Source organism: Cetorhinus maximus, chromosome 27, assembly GCF_964194155.1.
Source record: "Cetorhinus maximus chromosome 27, sCetMax3.hap1.1, whole genome shotgun sequence".
NCBI lineage: Eukaryota > Metazoa > Chordata > Chondrichthyes > Lamniformes > Cetorhinidae > Cetorhinus > Cetorhinus maximus.
The window spans coordinates 8,040,148-8,063,161 of record NC_135905.1 but is presented as its reverse complement, the minus strand read 5'-3'; the positions used below and the strand labels follow the sequence as shown (position 1 = coordinate 8,063,161).

The 23,014-nt window shown below is 40.5% G+C and overlaps 1 protein-coding gene across 7 annotated transcripts in view; it reads right to left on the bottom strand.

Moving 5' to 3' along the window:
• Positions 1 to 23,014, bottom strand: part of bmpr1aa (bone morphogenetic protein receptor, type IAa) — a 250,312-nt gene that overhangs the window by 61,499 nt on the left and 165,799 nt on the right. For 5 of the 7 annotated variants that reach the window (XM_078530645.1, XM_078530642.1, XM_078530644.1 and 2 more), the window contains one exon: positions 184 to 368. The exons of the other annotated variants lie outside the window; for them this stretch is intronic. In XM_078530645.1, the coding sequence (XP_078386771.1) occupies positions 184 to 244 (61 nt within the window). In that variant the 5' untranslated portion in view covers positions 245 to 368. The remainder of the gene's footprint in view (positions 1 to 183; positions 369 to 23,014) is intronic. 7 annotated transcript variants of the gene reach the window in all.

Here is a 23,014-nt window from a genome sequence, read left to right as displayed (position 1 = left end):
GGAGATAATAGGGCAGGTAACCAAAAGTATCTTCAAAGAAAGCTTAAAGGAGGAGAGAGAGATAGAGAGTATGAGAGGCTCAGGGAGGGAATTACAGAGTTTAGGAAACAGATGGCTGACGACATGGCTGCCAGTGGTGCAGCACTGAAAATCTAGGATCAAGGGGGAAAGATTTGAGCTTACCTTGAATCTGCAGAATCAGTAGTAGATAGGCCCCAAGAACACCAGCTGTATGCACACTCATTCCTGTTGCTGTTCTAGCTCCCTGAGCCACTCCAATTAAATGTATATGGTTTGGGACTGGGGTCAGGAGGGAAAAAGGACAAGATGATGACGGCTTTTATTACTTGGTCCAGTGGTCAACTATCCTGAAAGAAAGACAAATAAGGGGATGAGAAGCATTAACACCCAAACAAAATGGACAAATTTTAATTACCTGCACAGAAAACCTACAAATTTTAATTTCAGAAAAGGATTCAATTAGATGCCGAAAGGATTCACAAATAACCAATTAATTTTGAACTCATTGCAACCATACATCACTTCATTCTCAGCTCAGCTAGATTTGCTCTGATATTTTCTTGAAGCACCAGCAATGAAGGATTTTACGTCATGATTTTCTGGCCCCTGTCATGTCGGGACCCACCTCAGTGTATGCGGTGGGCCAGCCAAAAGTCCATTGACTTTTGGTAGGGCCGGATGATCCCAGCGACGGGCTGGGCCGGAAAATCCCACCCTTAGTTTCAATAAAAACAGAAAAATGCTGGAAATACTCAGGTCAGACAGCCTCTGGGGAGAGAAAAACAAGGGCTAATGTTTCAGGTCTGATGAAAGGTCACAGACCTGAAATGTTAGTGCAGCTTCTCCCTCTACAGGTGCTGCCTACCCTGAGTTTTTAGAATCATAGAATGGCTACTGCACAAGAGGCCCTTTGGCGCACTGTGTCTGTACTTGACTTTCTGAAAGAGCAGCTCACCTAATTCCACTCCCCTTTTCAGATAATGATTCAATTCCCTTTTAAATGCCACGATTGAATCTGCCTCCACCACACTCACAGGCAGTGCATTCCAGATCCTAATCACTCCCTGCATAAAGAAGTTTTCCTCACGTTGCCATCGTTTCTTTTGCAAATCATCTTATATCTGTGCCCTTTGGTTCTCGATCCTTCTACCAACAAGAGCAGTTTCTCCCTATCTACTCTGTACAGACCCCTCATGAGTTTGAATACCTCGACCAAATCTCCTCTCCAAGGCAAACAGTCCCAACTTCTCCAATCTAAGTAACTGAAGTTCCTCATCCCTGGAACCAATCTCATGAATCTTTTCTGCACCCTCTCTCACACCTTGACACCTTTCCTAAAGTGCGGTGCCCAGAACTGGGTGCAATACTCCAGTTGAGGCTGGACCAGTGTTATATACAGGTTTATCATAACTTCCTTTATTTTGTACTTCATGTTCCTATTTATAAAGTCCAGAATGCTGTATGCTTTACTAACTACTTTTTAAAAAAATTCCCTGCCAGCTTAAACAATTTGCGCACATATACCTCCAGGTTCCTCTGCGCCACACTCCCTTTAGAATTGTACCCACTGTACCCAGCATCTTTTTTTATTTCAGATTTCCAGCCTCCACACTATTTTGTGTGGAAGAAATTTAGTTCCTGGCGCCTGGAGCCAATAGAAATACAATTAATTCTACGACTATAAATCAATACTGCCCTCCTTAAAGGATGCAATTGTGAACCATCACTTACTAATTGATAAAAGTGCAGTGTTCCACAATTAATCTAAACAAGAGCTAGTGCTCACTGGGTCCTGTACATATCATTGGAACCAACACTGAAAATCTGTGTTGCAATTAAGAACCAGTGTCCCAACATTGCTACTATGTAACTTGCTAAAACAAAATGCATTATTAACTATGTTCTTTTTGTCTCCTTAGATTTCTTTTCATTTCTTCTCCATGAACCATCAGCCAAAGCCTTGGTTGGCCCTTAGGAAATATATTCAAAGCTTTTTTTGGAGAAAGGGAAAAAACAAGGAAAGAAAAGGTAGCAAAGGCTCTCAATAATTGTCCCCTTCCTTCCTGTGGGTAGGGAAGTTATACATGACATGCTTTATGAAGTGCAAATTGTAAAATCATTTGCACCATTGGGATAAATTTGATATTTTATTCCTGTTAGAGATTGATCTCATCACTAATTATATGTTAGTAGCACTTTTTATAATTACTAGGAATAATTATAACCTCTAGATTATCTCTGGCAAAAAAACGAAATGATTCCACTGGAATAACAGTAACTTGTACTTATACAGCAGCTTTAACATAGAAAAATGTCCCAAAATGTGCAATGAAAAAAAAACAACATAACTTAGAACAGTGTGTAGGACATGAACCTCTTGTCCAAAAACTATAGTTCTTGTTGTTATGATTGCTGACATGTTTTTGTTAACATTTACCACTGTAAATTGCTACATCAGCATATCCCATTCAATTTTGTCAGGTCAATTGTCACAATACAGTTACAGGCTCTGGTGGCCTCTAGGTGGTTTTATACAGAAAGTTTCTGAAGTCTCCTAACTTGGTTGCCATCTTGTGAATTTTAACCTATTTAACCTATTCTTAAATGTTGATGTGATCTGCACTTCAATTATCATTTCTGTAATGAATCACAGCATCATAATCTTCTTTGGAAATATTTTTTCTATCTTTTACACTTAGTTTTGGAAACAATTTGTTCATATCTATTCTGTCCACCCCTTTATAATTTAAACACCTCTATTAAATCACCACTCAATCTCCACATATATGTCCCTGTCGGCCTGAAAGGGTTTTGGCAAGTACTCAAATCGTTGGGAGGCAGTATCACACTTATTTGAGATTGCACTCAGTACATTGTAACTCCAGCCTCAGATACAGAGGATCAAAATCAAAAGCAAAATCCCGAATGGGCAAGGATTCTACCCTACAACTTTGGGCAACTATTTTTTTTAATTTAATTTAACATTTGTTGTCATCTGTTGAGGTCATTTATCAGCTAATAAACATAAAATCACATTTTCAGGAAGCATGGCTTGGGAGATAATATCTACCATATAATTTATGAACAGCGGAATCAGTAATAATGTTAAACTCTGCGGTATTATCTGCAGCCTTTATATAACTCCCTTAAAGGAAAACGCTTCAATCTGCATTGGCAGCACATTGCCCTCAAAACACCTTCAGAAAAAAACATAACATTTAAATGATGATTATTACAATTTAAGCACTTTCCATAATTGAACAGACAGAAATTGCCTGGATTCCCATATCTAATAGCAAACATGATATGTCATTATTCTCCAAGTGACTTTTGAATAAATCCTAGGCCTCGCTAGCTTTTGTTTCCTTTAACTAGTGCGTCTTCTAAAACATTTCTATGCAGCTTTTAAGTTTATTTTGAGCACATTCTTTAGAGATGCTGGTCCAGTGCTTTTATTACTTCTTTTTTTCTCATAAGGATACATTCTGTATTGATACAAATAGTCTTTCAAAGATTTAAAGCTGAATTTCCTTCTGGGAAGGGAAGCAGAGGTCAGGATTGTTTCTGGGTCCTGAACCTGTGCCGGGGGAACACTCACCTGTGATTTTCACTGGAATGGCCAATTCAGACCCAGAGGGCTGGTTCACTGTCCAGTTAAGAACAGCGAGTGGGCTCTTGAAGGAAGGCCAATCAGAGACCTTCCAACTTGAAAACGGCAGCAAGCGAAAATGCAAGGTTAGTAAGGGGGAGGTACAAGATAGAGGCAGCCAGGCCAACATTGTGACTTGGGGAAGCCCCTCTACAGGACTCCCTGTGGCTTTCAGGCCTACCTGGAGTGCTGGTCCCCAACCTGCTGTCAAGGTCCCAGCTCCAGTCACCTAAATTGGTCCCTGCCACTTGTGTGGACCTGGAGATCAACTGAAAAAATCCAGTTGGCCTCCTTTAATTGGCTTTATCTAGGCTCTTAATTAGCCTGATTGGCTACCTACTGCATGTGCGGGTGGGTAGTCCTGCTGACCCTGGATCCCACCTCCTCAAAAATGATCCCGAGGTGGGATGGAGCCAGGAAACCAGTACACTGGTTGGCAGGGTTAATTTTTGGCCCTACCTACCTCCATTCCAAGGCCCAGCGAAAGCTGAAAATCCAACACTTATTTTCTTCTGCATTTCAATTTCTAAGTCTTCTTGCTTTGTTTGCCTTCAGCTCCTTGCATTTGTTCAAAGTCATGTACATCCAGATTAGTTCAAAGTCATGTACATCCAGATTATCTACGCTGTGGCTAAACTGTAGCACGTACTCTCATCTTGCTTTGCCTTTGTGAACAAAGTCATATGCATCCAGATTAACGGCCCCATGGTTTAAGGTAACACTCTCATCTCTGTGTCATAAGGGTTGAGAGTTCAAGTCCTACTCCGGATATTTGAGCACAAAATCTAGGCCACCATTTCAGTGCAGTACTGGGGTAGGGCTGTACCATTATTCACTTGTGATGTTAAACCGAAGCCCAATTTGCCTTCTCAGGTGGTTGTAAAATAAAATCCCAAGACACTATTTGAAAAGAAGGGGAGTTGTGCCGGATGCCTTGGCCAATATTTATCCATCAACATTACTAAAAAACAGGTTACCTTGTCATATTATTGTTTATGCAGCATTTCTGTGTGTAAATTGGCTGTCACGTTTTCTACATTACAACAGTGAATACATTTCAAAAGTAAAACAGTAAAGTGCTTCGGGATGTCCTGAGGTCATAAAAGGGATCATATCAATGCAACCACCCTCCCCAACTTCCAAGTTATGAATTAGTGCTGTTAGAATGCTCAAAACAAATCCTAGCTCTTGTACTATCCTTCACATATGGTTCTAAGAGGCAGTAGTCACAAGGGTGGAACCAAGCCAGAGAAAATGCAGTGAGTTGGACAAAGGAGGAAAGATGATGGATGTAAATTACGTTTTCAACCGTGTCAAAGGCTGAAGGGGAAAAGTAGGACTAATGCACATAGGATGTCATTTGTGTCTGGCTGTGTCACTGCTGTGGCAGGGGTGGCAACCTGTGCTTGGAGATTCAAACATGGAGCTGCAGGAAAGATGGGCATAGATTTTGAAGGAGACAACATGTTCATGAACTCAAGATCGGAACATCTTGATCACTATAGCAAAGTTCAATCCCTAGTTCATACCAAGTTAACTTGGGCTCAGCTGGGGTAAAAATGGGCTTAACATTCCTAACCTGGGGAAGAACAATAAAAAAAATCACTGTCAAGGCTCCCACTCTTCATTATCATGCATCTTTCCCTCTGGAAGCATGCATACAGAATGGAGTCAGTATCAGAATCAAGCTTGGCTGTGATATCATCTATAATCAAATAACCAGCTAATGCTCACTTTTCCAAACCTATGCATGCTAAAATTGATTACCTGACAAGAAAAGGAAAGGAGACTGAACTGAAATATTAACTGTTTGCCCTCTCTACAGATGCTGCCAAACATGCTGAGTATTTCCAGCATTGTCTGTTTTTAGTTCAGATTTTCAGCACCCTCAGTATTTTGCTTTTGAGTTGGTTTGCGATGACTGGGCCATGTAGACATGGTTCAGTTAAAGTAAAATGCTACATACATTAATTTTCAAATTCTCTTGGCAAAAGGGATCATGTTAATTTGAACGTATGACTGCCATTCTCCACTCCCCCTGGCAGTACTCAGACAAAATCGTCTGCAGCTGGGTCACAGTGGGATGCTTGTACTCACGTTTTCATTCCTGGGAAGAGTACTATGTTTACCCTTGCTCTTCAAGGTATGCAGATATTGATCTAAAACCACAGGTGACTGGAATCTTGATTTAAACATAAGATTTCTTGGTAAACTGGCTGTACGTTTTGGGAAAATGTTTTTAGGACACTAAAAAAAGAGGGGAAGCAAACAAATCAATTTACCACTTGATATTCACTAAGATGATTGTGTGTTTGTGATGAGACTGTCTGTAAATTGAAAGCCAACAGACAACTGGAGTCCTACGAACCAAACAGTAATTAACCAGATTCAAGTCTCGACACAAGGCTACACCCATCAGTGCACAATTTTGTCTCTGTTTTTAAATTGGAGCATTGGTTCACAATGCGGAAGGAGAAAGCAGACTCAATACCCACTTCAAATTTTTAACTGAATCCCTACCACATGTACCAATCAGTATGGATAGCTTCCATCCTCCCATAGAGGCAACAAATATTTTGAGCCCTTATCATTTTGACACATCCTAAATAATCCCGTGCACAAGGGATAATCCTGCGTCAATCACGTTTTGTAATCATGATAACATGGACCGTGGGGTTTGCGGTGTGTCCTGAATACACATTGCATCTTTGCAGTATTTTTAAACAGAGATATGAAAGAAATATAATTAGATGCTACAAGGCTACAGAAACAATGTCTGTAATTAAACAGTTAATGCAGCACAAAGCGGATTTGTGGTAAGATGAATAGAAAACTGCAATTGCCTTTCTTTGGCCTCTTGTTTCTGTGGGCTTGACCTACTAACCCCTGTCAGCCTGGCGCTATTATTCTTGAATGGCTAAACATGTCTAAGGTATTTATTAAAGGATGTGCTGCAATTACCATCAGTGGCCATTTCCACCATTAATAACTTGATTTGTCTGTTCTTTGGGGTCTTCATGTATTTTATTTTAATTGTGGCTCTGAGCAGCATTCATGAGGATGACAAATTAGTGGCGTAGTGGGGAGGTTCATGTCACATCTTATTTTCACAAGGAGAAATAACCCATGACCTGTGGCCTAGTTTTCACACATCCATGACTCTTAGATAATGAGGAAACAAAAAGACTTCCTTACTGCAGGGAACAGCCAACAAAATCCCAAAGAGGGGAGAACAAAGTCAGTGCCTCAAACCAAGGCAGTGACAGATTCCCATGTCAGCTAGTCGAGTCTACAGGGTGCTGGGCCACTTCCAAGAGGTTGACACATATGGTTGTGCTGTTCCAGTCAGACTCCTTCTATCATGAGGCAGGCACTCCGAGTTCCTATTACACATTATTACCTATTGCCTATTTTTGTTTCTGCATGCAAGAAACAGGCATTTGTATACACAATTATTCTCTTCCTATCCTTCAGTTTTGAATTGTAAAACAATGGTATTATAGAAAATTAACACAGAAATTCTGTACATAAAGTTTAACTTGGTTTTTCAATTACAATTGCAGATCATGGCAAGTCCCTAAGTTACAGCTCTCAAGATGGAGTTGTTGTTGTAATATGCCTTAAAGTGATGGGATGTTGCTATCTCTTACCAAAGGCGGGGGATGTTGTACACGTTAAGGGAAGTGTCATGTGATCCAACCTCAGTTTCACTTCAGCCTGGAGCAGAATACACACACCCAGCTCTGCAAGCCTCAAGCTTTTTATCCATGTATATCTGTTCACAAGTAAATGAACCTACGTCTTTGCACAATCCATTATGAGCGACTGTTGCTTTTATATCATCATAACACACATGACAGTTGTGATCAAAACTTTCTGACAAATATGCAGGTAATGTTAGTCAAATACACAACTTCAAATTTCAGATGGTGGATCTTTTCCAATGTCAGGTATGGTCTAGGCAAGCAAGTAATGTAAAAGCCACAAGCCCTGCTATGTTTAGAATACAGCACTGTAATTAGATTCACTTCTGCAGAATTATTGTAATATAACTATAAACAGAAAATGCTACAAATACTCAGGGGTCATGCAGCATCTATGGAGAAAGAACGAGTTGACGCTTCTGGTCAGTATCTTTCCTCAGGCTGGAAAAACCTGTTACATCTGTAACATCTAAGTGTGTACAGACGCACGGAAAGGATGGTGGGGTCTGGGTGAATAAAAAACAATAGGAAAGGTCTGTGATAGGGTGGGAGGCAGGAGAGAGTAAATGGCAAAAGGGATGGTGGTGCAAGGCAGAAGAGTGTGGTGATGAGACAAGTAAAACAAAAATGGATCTGGAGGCAATGTAGATGGTATCCGCACCTACTGTCTGGAGAAAAATGGGAGCAGTGGTTATGATCTGAAATTGTTAAACTCAATGTTGAGTACAGAAGGTTGGAAAATACCTAATCAAAAGATGAATTGCTGTTCCTCAAGCCTACATTGAGCTTCATTGAACAGTACAGGAGGGAGAGGACAGAAAAGTCAGAGTGGGAGTGGGAATTAAAATTGGAAGGGACCAGAAGTTCAAGATCATGCTTAGGGATTGAATGGAGCTGTTCAGCTATGCGATAACCCAATCTGCATTTGGTCTCCCCAGTGTAGAGGAGGCCATTTTCTGAGCAATGAATACAGTATACTAGATTGAAGGGAGTACAAGCAAATAACTGCTCACCTGGAGGGAGTGTTTGGGGTTATGAACTTGGGAAGGGAGGAAGTGAAAGGGCAGCTAAGTATATCCAACATTTTCTGTTTATACTTCAGATTTCCAACATCCTCTGTATTTTCCCTTTGTATTACTGTAATATGAACAATCCTGAGTGCGCTAATACCTACAGTAACAACCAATTTAAGATAATCAGTCAAGTTAGTAATGGTGTTTATTTACACTTGCTAGAAGCAACATACGTTCATACACAGGGACCCGTTCTAACCTTGCATCTTTTTTGAAAGACACAGAAGCTGGGGAGCCCATTCCCCATTGCTTTCTCCATGGCAATGTCTCGGCGAATCAGAATCAACTTACCAACCAGTCAACACCCCATTTCACCTGTGATATAAATTGTTGTGATCATTTGAATTGGCACTCTTGCGTTTGTCCTGATGAGTGCCAGACGAAAGCTTGAGCAACATGTCTCTTTTTTCAGCAGTAGAAAAAGTATTAAACATTATTAAATGCTTTAGGTGGACATGTAATGCAAAGGGAATATTAATAAGGGCCAAAACAGTTACTAGGTTATTAATTTCATAGAATTTTAGAATAATGCAGCAGAATCATGCAGTGCATCATGCTGGGACTTTCAAAGAACTATCCAATTAATCCGTTTCTCCTTATTTACTGTATTAAAAACCTTCAGTATTTCGAACACCTCCATCAAAACTTCCCTTAACCTTCTCTGCTCTAAGGAGAACAACACCTGTTTCTCTAATGCCTCCACGAAACAATATCTCCCTTCCTGGTACAGTTCTAATAAATCTTCTCTGCATCCTAAGGCCTTAACATTCTTCTTGTAGTGTGGTGCCCAGAACTGAAACAATGCTCCAGATGGGTCGAACCAGTGTTATATAAAGGTTTAGGAGAACTTCCTAGCTTTGTACTCTAGTCCTCTATGAATAAAGCCAAACATTCCATATGTTCTTTTTTAAAACATATTTCTCTAATTTTCCTGATATTTCTCTACTTTTCCTGCCACCTTCAAAAACTTGAGTCTCTTTGTTCCTGTACCCCCTTTAAAATTGTGCCATTTAGTTAATATTATTTCTTCATATCAAAATGAATCACTTTACACTTCTCTGCATTAAATTTCATCTACCTTGTGTCTGCCCATTTCACCACTTTGTCTATGTCCTCCTGGTTTGTTACTATTCTCCTCACTATTTACCACATTTCCAAGTTGCATGCCCAAGAATTCTATTAGATGATATTTTATCAAAGGTCTTTTGAAAGTACATACACACATCACCCCTCTCTGATACTCTAAAGAACTTGGAGAAGATATTTCTCATTCCACTGCAGTTTCCAACTCATTATCCTTTCTAAAATCACTGAAGACATGGATGAGAGAGAGAAAGACAACATGTGGTGAGGCGAGTGATAGAGATGGGACTGCCAGAAGGAAAAGAGGAAGTCCTAAGACTCGGATACAACATACAAACATACAAATTAGGAGCAATTGGCCACAAATGCCTTGCAATGACCATCTCCAACAAGAGTGAATCCAACCATCTCCCCATGACATTCAATGGCTTTACCACTGCCGAATCCCCCACTAACAACATCCTGGGGGTTACCATGTTACCAGAAATTGAACTGGACAAGCCATAAAAATACTGTGGCTACAAGAGCAGGTCAGAGGCTGGGAATTCTGCGGCAAGTAACTCACCTCCTGGCTCCCCAAAGCCTGTCCACCATCAAAAAGGCACAAGTCAGGAGTGTTATGGAATGCTCTCCACTTTCCTGGATGAGTTCAGCACTATTAACACTCAAAAAAGCTCGACATCATTCAGGGGAAAGCAGCCTGCTTGACTGGCACTGCATCCACCACCTCCAACGTTCACTCCTTCCACCACCAATGCACAGTGGCAGCAGTGTGTATCATCTACAAGATGCATTGCAGCAACTCACCAAGGTTCCTTCAACAGCAGCTTCCAAACCCACGACCTCTACCGCCAAGAGGGACAAGGGCAGCAAATGCACGTGAACACCACCACCTGCAAGTTCCCCTCCAAACCACACAACATCTTGACTTGGAACTATATTGCCATTCCTTCATCGTCGCTGGATTCAAAATCATGGAACTCCCTTCCAAACAGCACTGTGGGTGTACCCACATGGACTGCGGCAGTTCAAGAAGGTGGCTCACCACCACATTCACAAGGGCAATTAGAGATTGGCAATAAAAATGGTGGCCTAGCCAGCGACGCTCACGTCCCATGAAAGAAAAATTCGGCCCCTCGAACCTGCTCTGCCATTTGACAAGATCACGGCTGATCTGATCGTGGCTCCAACTTGTCTACTCACTATCCTTTGAATCCCTTGTCAATCAAGAATCTACTTAATTCAGATGGAAGGATGCAGTGGAGAGAGGCTTAAACATAAGAGGATCGGAAGAAGAATGGGTAACTGACAGGAGATGGAGAAGGGCAACCAGCATTGTGCTGACCCCAACTAAAATGGAAGAAGCTGAAAGAAGAAGTTGGCAGCATTTGTATTCAGGTCCCAAAGGTGAAATGTAATAAATGTTTAAACTTTTGTGTTGAATCCTGCTCTTTTGCAAAACTAGTTTTCTATAAAAAGGAGGCTGTTAATGATGCACTGATCTACAAAATCAAAGTTGCTTTGGCATATAAGATTTTAAAAAGAGCAATTTTCCTTCTTACAATCAATTTAGATAAGTTTTTGTGTTTTAATTTTAAGTTTCCAATCTGTTTTTTTCTGTATTTTTAAGAGACAAGTGATGATCTTATTGGAAGGGAACACTGGTGCAGTGTTGTGAGACAGAGTGCTGAAATATCCTTTTATATGGAGTGAAAGGAGCACCAAAGCATCCTGTGTTAGTGACTGTTCACCTAGGATGCTTCAATGTCTCCCAGTGAAGTTGCCCTGCTAATTACTTAAACTAAGCTGTTCGTTCAAACATTTAAAAAAATCTTTTGATAGCCAAGTATATTAAAGTTAATCGTAGTTGTCCATAGCTGTTGCATTTTGAAAAACCAGCTTTACACAGGCATCCAAAGCAATTCAACCCTTCATTCTTAGAATAAAACATGGAATCTTACCTCATTTTTAAAAAGTTTGCTAGTTCAATCAGAAAGAGAATAATTACCTAGTGTGGTAATTTCTATCCATGGGTGGTGGTGATATATTGCCTCCTTTCTGTTTGCTCACAGGCTTCATTGTTGGCAGGTAATAACAACCACAGTTGGGCAACTATCGCAAACCCTGACTCAAACTAATAGATCAAACTGTAGAACAGTATGCTGTAATGAAGCATTTTGGATATTCACAATTTGGAACCTTTTTTTGTTGGGAAATTTCACCACAGTTAAATATTTTAGAGTGTGAGTCTTTAAGTAGCATGCAAGTTTCCAACAGTCAGATAAAGGTGGGGCAATGATGTGCCACTGAGTTCCTCAGGGCAGGGCTCATTGTATATCGACAAGGAGATATGCATTCACTATTCACATAGCTCACTTTATTAAAATCCAAATCGGCCACATGACCCCTTGATTAAATGGTGGTTATGGTGGCACAGGTGAAATGAAGGTTACAACATTTTGATATTAAACCAATGACAGGATTATTCTGCATGAAGTTAGGTTTTTCACTCAAACTAGTCTGATTAAAAGGTTTCCAACTACATTATAATTTTGGTTAATTCTTTCATGTTACGGCTGCGTTCTTATACTTTATTCCATTTGTAATTCTGCAGTGAGGCACAGTACAGCTTTAAAACATGCTCAATATTCTGCTAAGATCATGAGTTGGTCAAGTGTAATTTGAGATAAAAATGATTCCTGATTTAGCCAATAATGTTAACTTCTTTTGCGAAATGTTCAAGATCCCATTCTACCAATTCTTGGTTCACTATTTTGCTATAGTAAAATTGACAGCATATGCAGACAGTTAATGTGTCATTCTAGTCCTGTCATTTAATTTACCCACTGAGCCATCTAATAAAAAGCTGGGTGTCATACTGAGCCACTCAAAGCAGGACCGCAGAAAAATCTATTCTAGGTCTGTGTTAGTTAGCCAATTTCAGATAGAACAGGAATAGATCATACAGCCCCTTGAGCCTACACTGCAGCGTTAATGGCCCCTATAGTCTTGGGCAAAGAAGATGTAAAAAAGGTTGAGAAACTCCCATTGCTGATTGTTGTCCAGTGGCCACCGATAGGAATGAGAACAGAATCAAGCCCTACTTGGATATTTTGCCTGAAGAAACAGCCTATCTATACTCATTTTTCAGGTTCAAACATGAATGGCAATGAGTCAAGTGTCTGCAGTTGCCAGTGTCTTTCGAACCAGGTGAGTCATTTCTTCCTGAAGCAGAAAGGGGAAAACTGAAGGTCGGGAAAAAAGTTCTCGATTGGTTTGATTTGCTGAGAATAGAAACATATGCTCATCTGGACTTAACATTGAGTTCAACAACGTCAGACCATGAATTCTCTCCTCCATCCTCATCCCCTTTTTTCTACATTTATTTTTTATCCACTTATTTTTATTTATTCATCCGTGGTTTTATCCCCTTTTTTAGCCCATTTTCTATTCCTTTTCCCCTCACCACTGCTCCTCCCCCGACCCCATCCCCTACAGGGCCATTTGTTACTTGTTCCATATTGCTCTTTCATACAATGCTACTCTTGTTCTGCTATAATCACATTCTGCTTTCTTACCTTTTGCCACTATTAGTACCTTTTTTAGCACTAACCACTACCATTAACACTCCCTTTGTCCTTTAGTTCATGAAATCTTTGTCAATCCCTCCTTGTCCTCACCTATTGCTGGCCTTCCATCCAGCTCCATCTTCCCCACCCTCCCTAAACAGTATAAATTTCATCACATTTCCACTTCTCTTCAGCTCCGAAGAAGGGTCATACGGACTCGAAATGTTAACTCTGTTTCTCTCTCCACAGATGCTGCTAGACCTGCTGAGTTTTTCCAACATTTTCTGTTTTTGTTTCAGATTTCCAGCATCCAGAGTATTTTGCTTTTATCAAAATGTTGAGGTCATTGTGCAATATAGCTGGCTCTTATACATTGCTTACTATGAGTATGGATTTCAGAATGCACATGTCAATCCACGTTTCTGCTGAGTCATAAGCTTAATCCATTTGTACTAAACGTAGTTTCATGACTTGAGACAAATTGAAAAAGATTGCCATCTCTTGACCTGTTCCTTCTACACTCTATCAGCTGTGGCTCAGTTAGTAGCACATTCACCTTTGAATCATGAAGTTCTGGGTTCAAGACCCACTCCAGAGCTTGAGCACAAAAATCAAAGCTGATACTCCAGTGCAGCACTGAGGAAACATTGTCGAAGATGCAATATGTTAGATGAAACATTAAACTGAGGCCCTATCTGTCTGCTCTGGTGGATGTACAAGATCCCATGGCACTATTTTGTTGCAATTATGAGGTATATAAGATGATGTTGTTTTGGGACTGGGTCTTTAATTTAGAATAAAAGGAAGAGGGTCATATGACTTGCTCTGAAGTCTGCCTGACAGCAAGCCTAACAGTTTGAATGTTAGAGATTAAAGGGGCCCAGATTGTTTTACTGGGCAGAAGATGCAAGGTGCTTACACTTGGGGACAATGGAAGCAGCCTGTGTGCTAACAGTGGATAGACTGTGAGTCTCCAAAGTCCCAGAAAAGTGTTGAGGATGTCAAGGTTGTAAGCAGTTGTGCTTTAAATTGTCCATTTACTTCCAAGGTTAAAAGTAGTTGGGCTCTCAAAGATAGCTAATCACCATCTCTACCTGGATACAAGGCCCATGTGATGCACATTACTATGGTGATGGGCTTTGAGATGGGAAGGGTACAGAAGAAACCACTGTAATGTCAGGTGTCAGGCTTTCCTAAAATATCACTGAATATGACAGACAGTTTAGTTTGCCAGTGTCCAGGAAAGACAGGGAGAACAGCTAGAAGCTGAAAGTCTCTACAGTTCACTATGTTGGAATGCAGGTGGAAGCTTGTGCTTGGATTGAAATGACAAAATTCGTGGTGAGTTAAAAATGACGCTGGAAGATTTGGCTAGCTTTAGCTAGAGGGAGAAATCTCCAGTAATAATCTCACCATGAAGGACAGTTCTGGGGTTTAGAAGTTACCAGGCTGAGAAAGGAAAAGAAGAGTAAACCCTTAAGAGCCAGGAATCACTTTGGACTGATTTTGGGAGAACTGAACGTCTGCTTTAAGGGCAGTGTAATGTATACCTGTGAAGTACATTTTTTTCGGTTGTGAGAAGAGGAGTGGATATTCCGTTTTGTGATTTAAAGTATAAGTTGCCTACAAGTGTTTAGTCAATAGAGCTTTTCCGTCTTTTGTAACAGTATACATCTTAAAACATGCAACTTGTGTCATTCTTTCAGTTTTTAATTGGAAGTTTGAATTTCTCTTTAATTATCGGCTTCTACAGGAATCGTAACAATCTAGAAAAGGAGCAGGGGACTTACCCCCCATTATCCTCGCCAATATTTATCCCTCAAAAAAATAAAAACACAGATTATCTAGTCATTTTCACATTGCTGTTTCTGGGAGTTCGCTGAGTGTAAATTGGCTGCCACTTTTTCTGCATTGTAAGTGACTGCACTTCAAAAAGTACTTCATTGGCTATAAAGTGCTTTGAGATGTCCGGTGGTTGAGAAAAGTGCTATATAAATGCAAGTCTTTCTTTCCATTTGCCTTGTCCTGTGCGCAGGTACAGGCTGAAGGAAAAAATGTCCTTACATATGCAGTTTAAGACCGGCTTCTTTGCATGAAAAAAATTAATTATTGAGTTTTGGAAATTAAACAATTTTACATGAACCAGCACATTAAAAAATCCATAAAACATCAAAGCAACCATAAAAATCCATATGATAAAAGCTAAAGCAGTGCACAAGTTGTGCAACTCAAACTTCAATCATTTTGTGTAATACTGGATTTTAGCTTACTTCCTGTGATATCACATCCATCCACAAAATTGGCAGTTTGTTGTATTTAGTGCAGAGAAAAGTTCCATCAAGCTATCAGCCTTAATTAGCAGCCACTTCCTCAGCAATTGCACATAATTGGATGCCACGGTCATGGTGGCGGCTGGTTCCTCTGCACATTGCAACATTTGGGCCTCTTTCTCACTTCTAGCAGCACCATCCTCCTGCATTGCATCAACAATTCAGCATCCTCCTTAACACAGACAACAAATTCAAAACTCAGGTCTGCAAGCAGTCGCAAATCGAGAACTTAGGTGCTTAAGAGATTCGCTGTTTATGCCTGTAAAGAATCCAGTGCAACTATTTCCTCTGTGAATAGAATACACTTACAGTGCTGAAAGCAGTTGGCAATACGTTCCGCTTTCGGCGCCCCCTCCTGATGAGTGGATACATGGAGTGCCAGCAGGACATTCAACAATAATGGTAGGTCAGCATCATAAATGGCAACCACATTTTACACCAAACATCTCATGTGCTTAAAATATTAGTTCTCTTACATGTATATACGTGTACTTCAAGCAAACCCCACAGATGTCAACTATTAAGGTGACTCCCCTGTCTTTCAATGGCATACTTTGGTCAAAACGATTCAGCAACTCTAAAGAAAGTTCACCAATCATCCGCACCTTTTGTTGCTTCTGCTGGTGAAAGATGTAGTGAAGTATCACAAAAACATTTGGATTTCTATTTGAATTATCAATTACCAGCAAGTTTCTTTTCTCCCACAAGTCATGCAAGTGCAAACCATGACAATAACCAACTTCTTAAGACTTTTTTCATTGGTGAAAGCTAATGCTTGGATGAAACTTGTAACCAGTCTCCGCAGCTGAGGTGCAAATCTACTTCTTTTGGTAAGAAAATTTCTTCCCATCAGTGGTGATTTCCCCCATTTTTTTTTGAGTCATGGGGATATGGTTGCCTTTCTGTACCACATCTTAATTTTCCAGGGTGCCCCTCCACATATTTTATGACCATGCAGGATTCCTCAAATGATAATACTTTTGACAAGCTGCATTTTCAAATTGCTCTACCTTCGCTCAATGATTCAGGTGGGGGAGCTGGTGCAGCTACACCTGGGCCATTTGATGTTGATCATAGGGTTGAATTAGAATAAAGCATCAGATTCCATTGTTCAAACCTCAATTGTGGAGGAAATTTGGACTGATAAAGAAATTAAAAATATGCAGAGCAACAAATTTTCCATACATTTTCATCGCAAGCCATATGTTGCAGGATTGCAATTTAAATGAACAGAAAATTTGAATAAAGCAACTTTGAATAACTGTACAAAGTAAATGCAGGATTGTTTAGAGGCTTCCCTTTTGAGCTTTTTTTAAAGGCACTTTCCATACAACAGAAAAGGTAGGGTAAATAAATTGGGAGGATAACCTGCAGGTTATCAAATTACAATTATATAGTGCCATTAATGTAGTAGAACGTCCCACCCTGTGAAAGATTACTATATACCTTTTTTGTTTAGTTAATATATTTATCAACAAACATCCACTCTGGTGTTTTAGTTGAAAGGTGATAAATAAGCAGAAAGGGAAGATAGTTGAGGTAGAGAAATTATGGGAATTCAAAATGCACACGAATACAAATGTGAGGAATTAGGGATGCTAGAGGGGTGATCCCCAATAAACAAATAGCATCTTTGCGCCTTTGTATTTCTTCCAGTCATGATTTAACATATGATTAGATGCCAAGAACACAAGCTGTGAAGCATTGCCCCCTCCCTGCCAAAGGCACCAGTAAATGCTGGGATATTCGCCTTCTGACTGGCCAACAATCAATATAGTATCCAGGATTATGATAAGGAACCTTCTTTCAGTACTCTATTCTGTTTGCTATTACAACTGACAACAATTGTTAACCAACTTGGGATAACAGTTGATGTCAGTTTTAATAGGCAGGGTAAACCATTTGAAGGTGGTTTGTTACAAAGAAGACCTCTCCGATCCAGTAAGACCTATGATTGTTTCCCTCCCATCATTTCCAAGATGGAAGCTCTGACCTCGTTCTGAACATAACTTGGGCCTATGCCATCTCTTTAATCTTAGTCTAAATTTTCCTTCTCTTAGGATGTTTGCTTTTATTCAACCTACTTAACACAATGACTGCATTAACATTGATATTTTCTAAAGTTGCAGTTCATTGCCAATGCCACCTTGGAACTTCTGGCCTAATACATGATTGCCAGCATTCCACTATTAATCCTGTTATCTGCCCTATGTACCCGTACTCTATGTATCTTGAGCACAATAGCAAATCAGCTGCCATCTCCTTGCATGTCTTCAATGCAATCTGGCGCTATGCAGCTGTGAGGGACTAAGACCTCACTGTATATTTTTATAAAATGTATATAGATATCCTCATGGCTATTTCTAAAATTTAAAACACTGAACAACGATCCTTATATGGCTGAATCTATGTCTATCTGTGACCACTGAACAAAGGAAGCTACCTGGTGGTACTGGGGAAACTCGCACATCGTTATCTCTGGGGAGCAACTTAACGGTCCCCTGTGGGCTGCACAGACCAAATTCAAAGAGAGCTATACAAAGGCCAACTGCATTTCATAATCCAGGCTGGCCAACAGGAGTCTGCTCGTCTGCTAAGACAAGGGGCTCCGCAACTTCCTTTCAATTCTTAATGGTTGAGACATTTAACTATCTTGGGGACCCAGAAAAGGGATACAACCTTTGTCAAAGGTGGTGTGGAGTGGTGGGAGTCATGTGACATGGGCCTCTGGCTTGTGGAACCAGTTGTATTGTTTCGCTGAACTGCAAAGCTGAGTCTGCTGTTTAACATCTGACTAGCAGGCCACTTCGAAGGAGCTCTGGTCCAGGTTGGACACCTGGCTCCCATCTACACTGCTTTTGCTGGAAATTCCATACCATCGCCTATAAGATTGATTCATCTCTGCATGACTATTTCACCATGTGAAGTCAACAACACCAGAAAAATGAATTATCCAGCATCAGTTTTCAACCCACTGACCTCTGTGAAGGAATATCTCATTGGACTTTGATTCTGGACTCTGGAACCCACGTGAAAATATATTTCTTTTCTTAATGGTCTCGGTACTGAAAAGCTTTCTTTTCTCTATTGCTTTCTTTCCTATTTGAATATGAGGGGATATTGCAAACCCTCTTTTGCATTTTGAGTGTGTGCAAATAATTTAATCCTTTGAGTTCATTCTATCTCGAGTTTGCTGTGGGCTTATTAATAGAAAATTGGATCGCACCAGAACCGAAGGGTTGGAAAATGCACCACCACTTATAAAGTCAGAAACAAATCAAAACACCCTTCTGTTTATGGACAGGCGGTGAGAGGAGAAGTTAATGCTGTTTAAATTAACACCTCTCCAGTCCGTAACACAGCTCTCAACCTGTTACCAGAATATGATTTATCTCCATGGGTTTCTAATTTCCTCTCAAATTGCTCTGTATAGCTAACAGTACATCCTCCACACTTTTACTGAAAGTCAGGGGCTTTCCTTGCCTCTTGTGCCTTCTTCATATCACTAACTACTCTTCCATCACACAACTCTATCCACTTGCTTGCTGATAATTCCATTTTACATTAATGAACTTTTCTCAAAACCCACATCAGCGTTTAAAACCTCTAGTCTTCTTGCAGCACTGTAATTGAATCTTTGGCCTCCTATAAGCAAAGAAAATCTTGCTTTATCCAATTCTACAAATAAAGTGTTTTCTCAATTCTCGTAAATATTTTAACAGCAACTGCCTCTACTCAGTTTGTTCAATCCTTAATCCTAACACAGTATTAGCAGAAATGTTTGGGAGGAAAAAACTATATTGCATTTTTTTTTACATTTTACACCAGGAGCTTTCCTCTTAATCCTGCAGACTGCACTGATTATTCAATGAAATAGTTTGATCAAAGAATCATATTGATTCATGTTCAGAGATGAAAAATGTGTAGGGTGTAAGTAGTGATAATGTCTTTGCGATAAACCAGAATAACAGCTGAGAACAAGGTCAAGGGTGGTAGAGAGCAAGGACGAGGGACAAATCTGGTGGCAAGAAAGGTGGTCCAACATCAGCATCCTCTCCCAAGTCAACATGCCCAGCATCGAGGTGCTAATCACTCAAAACCAGCTCGACAGGGCAAATAATTTATAAGCCTGATACCAGATACCCGAAACAACTGCTGTACTTGGAACTCAGCTGCAGTAGGAGAGTCCCAGGAGGACAAGGCAAATGCTTTAGGGATGTCCTCAAACCATCCCTGAAGAGGTCAAACATCCTCCCTGACTTTTGACTGACCAAAATGGAGAAGGTTAATTTGGGAAGGCACCGAACACAAAGATACTTTGTCAGGAATATGCAGACCTGAAGTTAAGGCGTCAGAGACAGCGCACAAACCTCCAAAGAATTCGTCTATCCAACCCTCCAAGCTGGTAGAGGGGGGTGGGAGGGACAGGTAGAGCTCGATAGGGGGCCATCCTTAGCACATCCTTTAGATAATATCACCACCGTCAACACCCCTTTGTCCTTTTGTCTATGACATCTTTGGCAGTCTCTTCTTGACCTCCACCTATCACTGGCCCCCTATCGAGCTCTACCTGTCCCTCCCACCCCCCTCTACCAGCTTATATTTCATCTCATTTCTATATTTTTTAGTTCCGATGAAGGGTCATACGGACTTGAAACGTCAACTGTATCCCTCTCCACAGATGCTGTCAGACCTGCTGAGTTTTTCCAGGTATTTTTGTTTTTGTTTGAGCTGCTAGATCTGTTCTGAATCTATCCCATTTAGTACCGTGGTAATGTCACACTACATAATGGAGTTCCTCAGCGTGAAGACGGGACTTCATCGTCACAAGGACTATGCAGTAGTTACTCCTACCAAAAATGTCATGGACAGATGTATGCATGACAGGTAGAATGGTGAGGGCAAGTCTAGTGGGTTTTTCCCTCTTTTTAGTTCCCAAACCGACTGCCACAAGCCCAGTCTGGCAGACATGTCCTTTAGGACTTGGCCACTTTGGTCAGTAGTGGTGCTACTGAGCCACTTTTGGTGATGGACATTCAAGTCCCAACCCTGAGTACATTCTAGTTCCAAACCAGAGTACATTCTGTGCCCTTGCCACTCTCAATGCTTCACCAAGGACTTCAACATGTAAGGAGGACTTTGCAGGGTCAAGAGGGCTGGGTGTGCCATTTCCAGTGCCTAAGTCAATGCTAGATGGCCTGTCCAGTTTCATTCCTTTTGGACTTTTCTGTAGCAGTTTGGTACAACTGAGTAGCTTGCTGGGCCATTTCAGAAGGCATTGCTGTGGGTATGGGGTCACATGTAGGCCAGACTAGGTAAGGAGATTAGTGGTATAGGAATATATAAATAACTAGAACATGGAAACAGGTTCAATCTAACTAGCCTGTGTTTGACCTCTAAATGAGTAGTATTAACACCATACACTAGCCCCACTCCCACTTTCCTTTATTCCCTCTCCTTCCACTATTTAGCGAACTTATTCTTAGAAATTGTTATAGTTCCTACTTCAACCACCAACTCTAGTAGAGTAGAACCTTGAATGCCACCACAATAGGAATTCTGTTAGTAGTAATAATGGATGGATGGGATAGAAAAATGACATTGACATGGTATTGTCAAGAAGCAGGGAAAGGGAGAGAAGTAGGAAATTACAGTAAAAGGGGACAGAAAAGAAAGCTTGGGGCCAGAGTCAAAATTTATAGATGACTAGATGGAAGTAATTAGTAATTGCAGCATTAGAAGTTCATGTGTATGAGAGACCCAAAACAGTTATGTCAATATTGATTTTGCTTCAGTGACACTCTTATTGAGTGGTGTCAGGGCTTGCCTGAGGTATCAAGTTGAGGCTTGTTTGGGAGTTGGCAGCACCTGGTTCAAAGTTGTAGAAGTAATTAAAAAAGATTCCTATATGATAATGGCATAACCAAAACCATTTGCTGATTTGAAAAAAGATGGCTTTCATAACAACATGAATTATATACCAGAATTACAAAACCTAAAGGGCAAGCCTCACTATTATTTCTTGGCCTTAAATCACATTAATTTTCTGAAAAATTTATTTTTATATTCCGTAACATCAAGCTGCATTAATGTAGCACCTTCAATGCAGTGAAACATCCCACTGCCTTTCACAGGAGCATTACCAGTCAAACTACGATACAACAGCATGAGATATTATGACAAACGATCAAAGACTTGATCAAAGAGGCAAGTTTTAAAGCAGTGTCTTAAAAGGAGGGGAGATAGAGAGATTTAGGGAGTAAATTACAGAACTCGGGGCTTAGGTAGCTGAATGCATGGGTAGCAATGTTGGGTGATTAAAATCAGGGATGCACAAGAGCCCAGTATTGAACAAGCATAGAGGTCTGAAGTTGGTTACAGAGATAATGAAGGGAAGGTTATCGTGGGATTTTAAACAAACATACTAACATTAAAATTCAAGGTGCTGCTGGACTGGGAGCCAATGTAGGTCGACCAAAGGGTTGATGGGTGAACTTGGTGCCGGTTTGGATACAGGCAGAGTTTTGGATTAACTCAAGTTTACAGAGAGTGCAAGGTTGGCCAGGAGACCACTGGAATAGTTGATCTAGAGGTAAATCTAGACGTAACAAAAGCATGGATGAGGGTTTCAGCAGATGATAAACTGAGCCAGGGTACAGACGGGTGATGTAATGGAGATGGAACTAGGTGATCTTGGTGATGGCGAGGATATGAGATTGGAAGCTCACTTCAGTATCAAATAAGATGTCAAGGTTGCGAACGGTCTTAAAGTTGCCAGTGAGGGGGATGGTCAGTGGCTAGCAAATAGAATGTGTGGCAATGACTTTTGTTGTGACGGTTTGTTTACCCAATATTTAATTGGAGGAAGTTTCTGCTTATCCAACCAACACTACCATACATTGGGCAAGTAGCATGACAGATCAAAGGCAGTGGGTGGAGCAGGGGAGGTGACGCTGGGTGATGTCAGAAAGCATATCTGATATATTTAAGATATTAAATAATGTATCACAAGCAACCAAAATCAATTTAAAATTTTTTTTTTTCATAATTTAGCAAAGACAGAGGCCATTTAGCTTATTGTACCTTCCCTGGCTCTCAGAAAGCTAGTCTCATTCCCCTGTTCTTTCCCCATAACCTAGCATTTTTTTTTCCTTTTCCAGTATTTATCCAATTCCCTATAAAAAGTTATTATTGAATCTGCCTCCTCCACCCTTGCAGGTAATGTATTCCAGATCATCAGAACTGGCTGCGTGAGTATATCTTTCGTCATGTCGTCTCTGGTTCTTTTGCCAACTATCTTAAATCTGTCTCTTCTGGTTACTGTCAGAGCAGACATTGCAGCTTATTTGGTCTACCTAAACCATTCAAGATTTTAAGCATCTTTATTAATTCCCTGCTTATCAATTCTCTGCCTACCTTTCTCTCCTCTAAGAACAACCCCAATTTCTCTTGTCTTTTCACATTACTGAAGTCTCTCATCCCTGGTCCCATTCTAGTAAATCTTGCCTGCCCACATGCAGTGTCTTCATGATGCCATTCCTAAAGTGTGGTGCCCAGAATTGAATACAATATTCCAGCGGGGGCC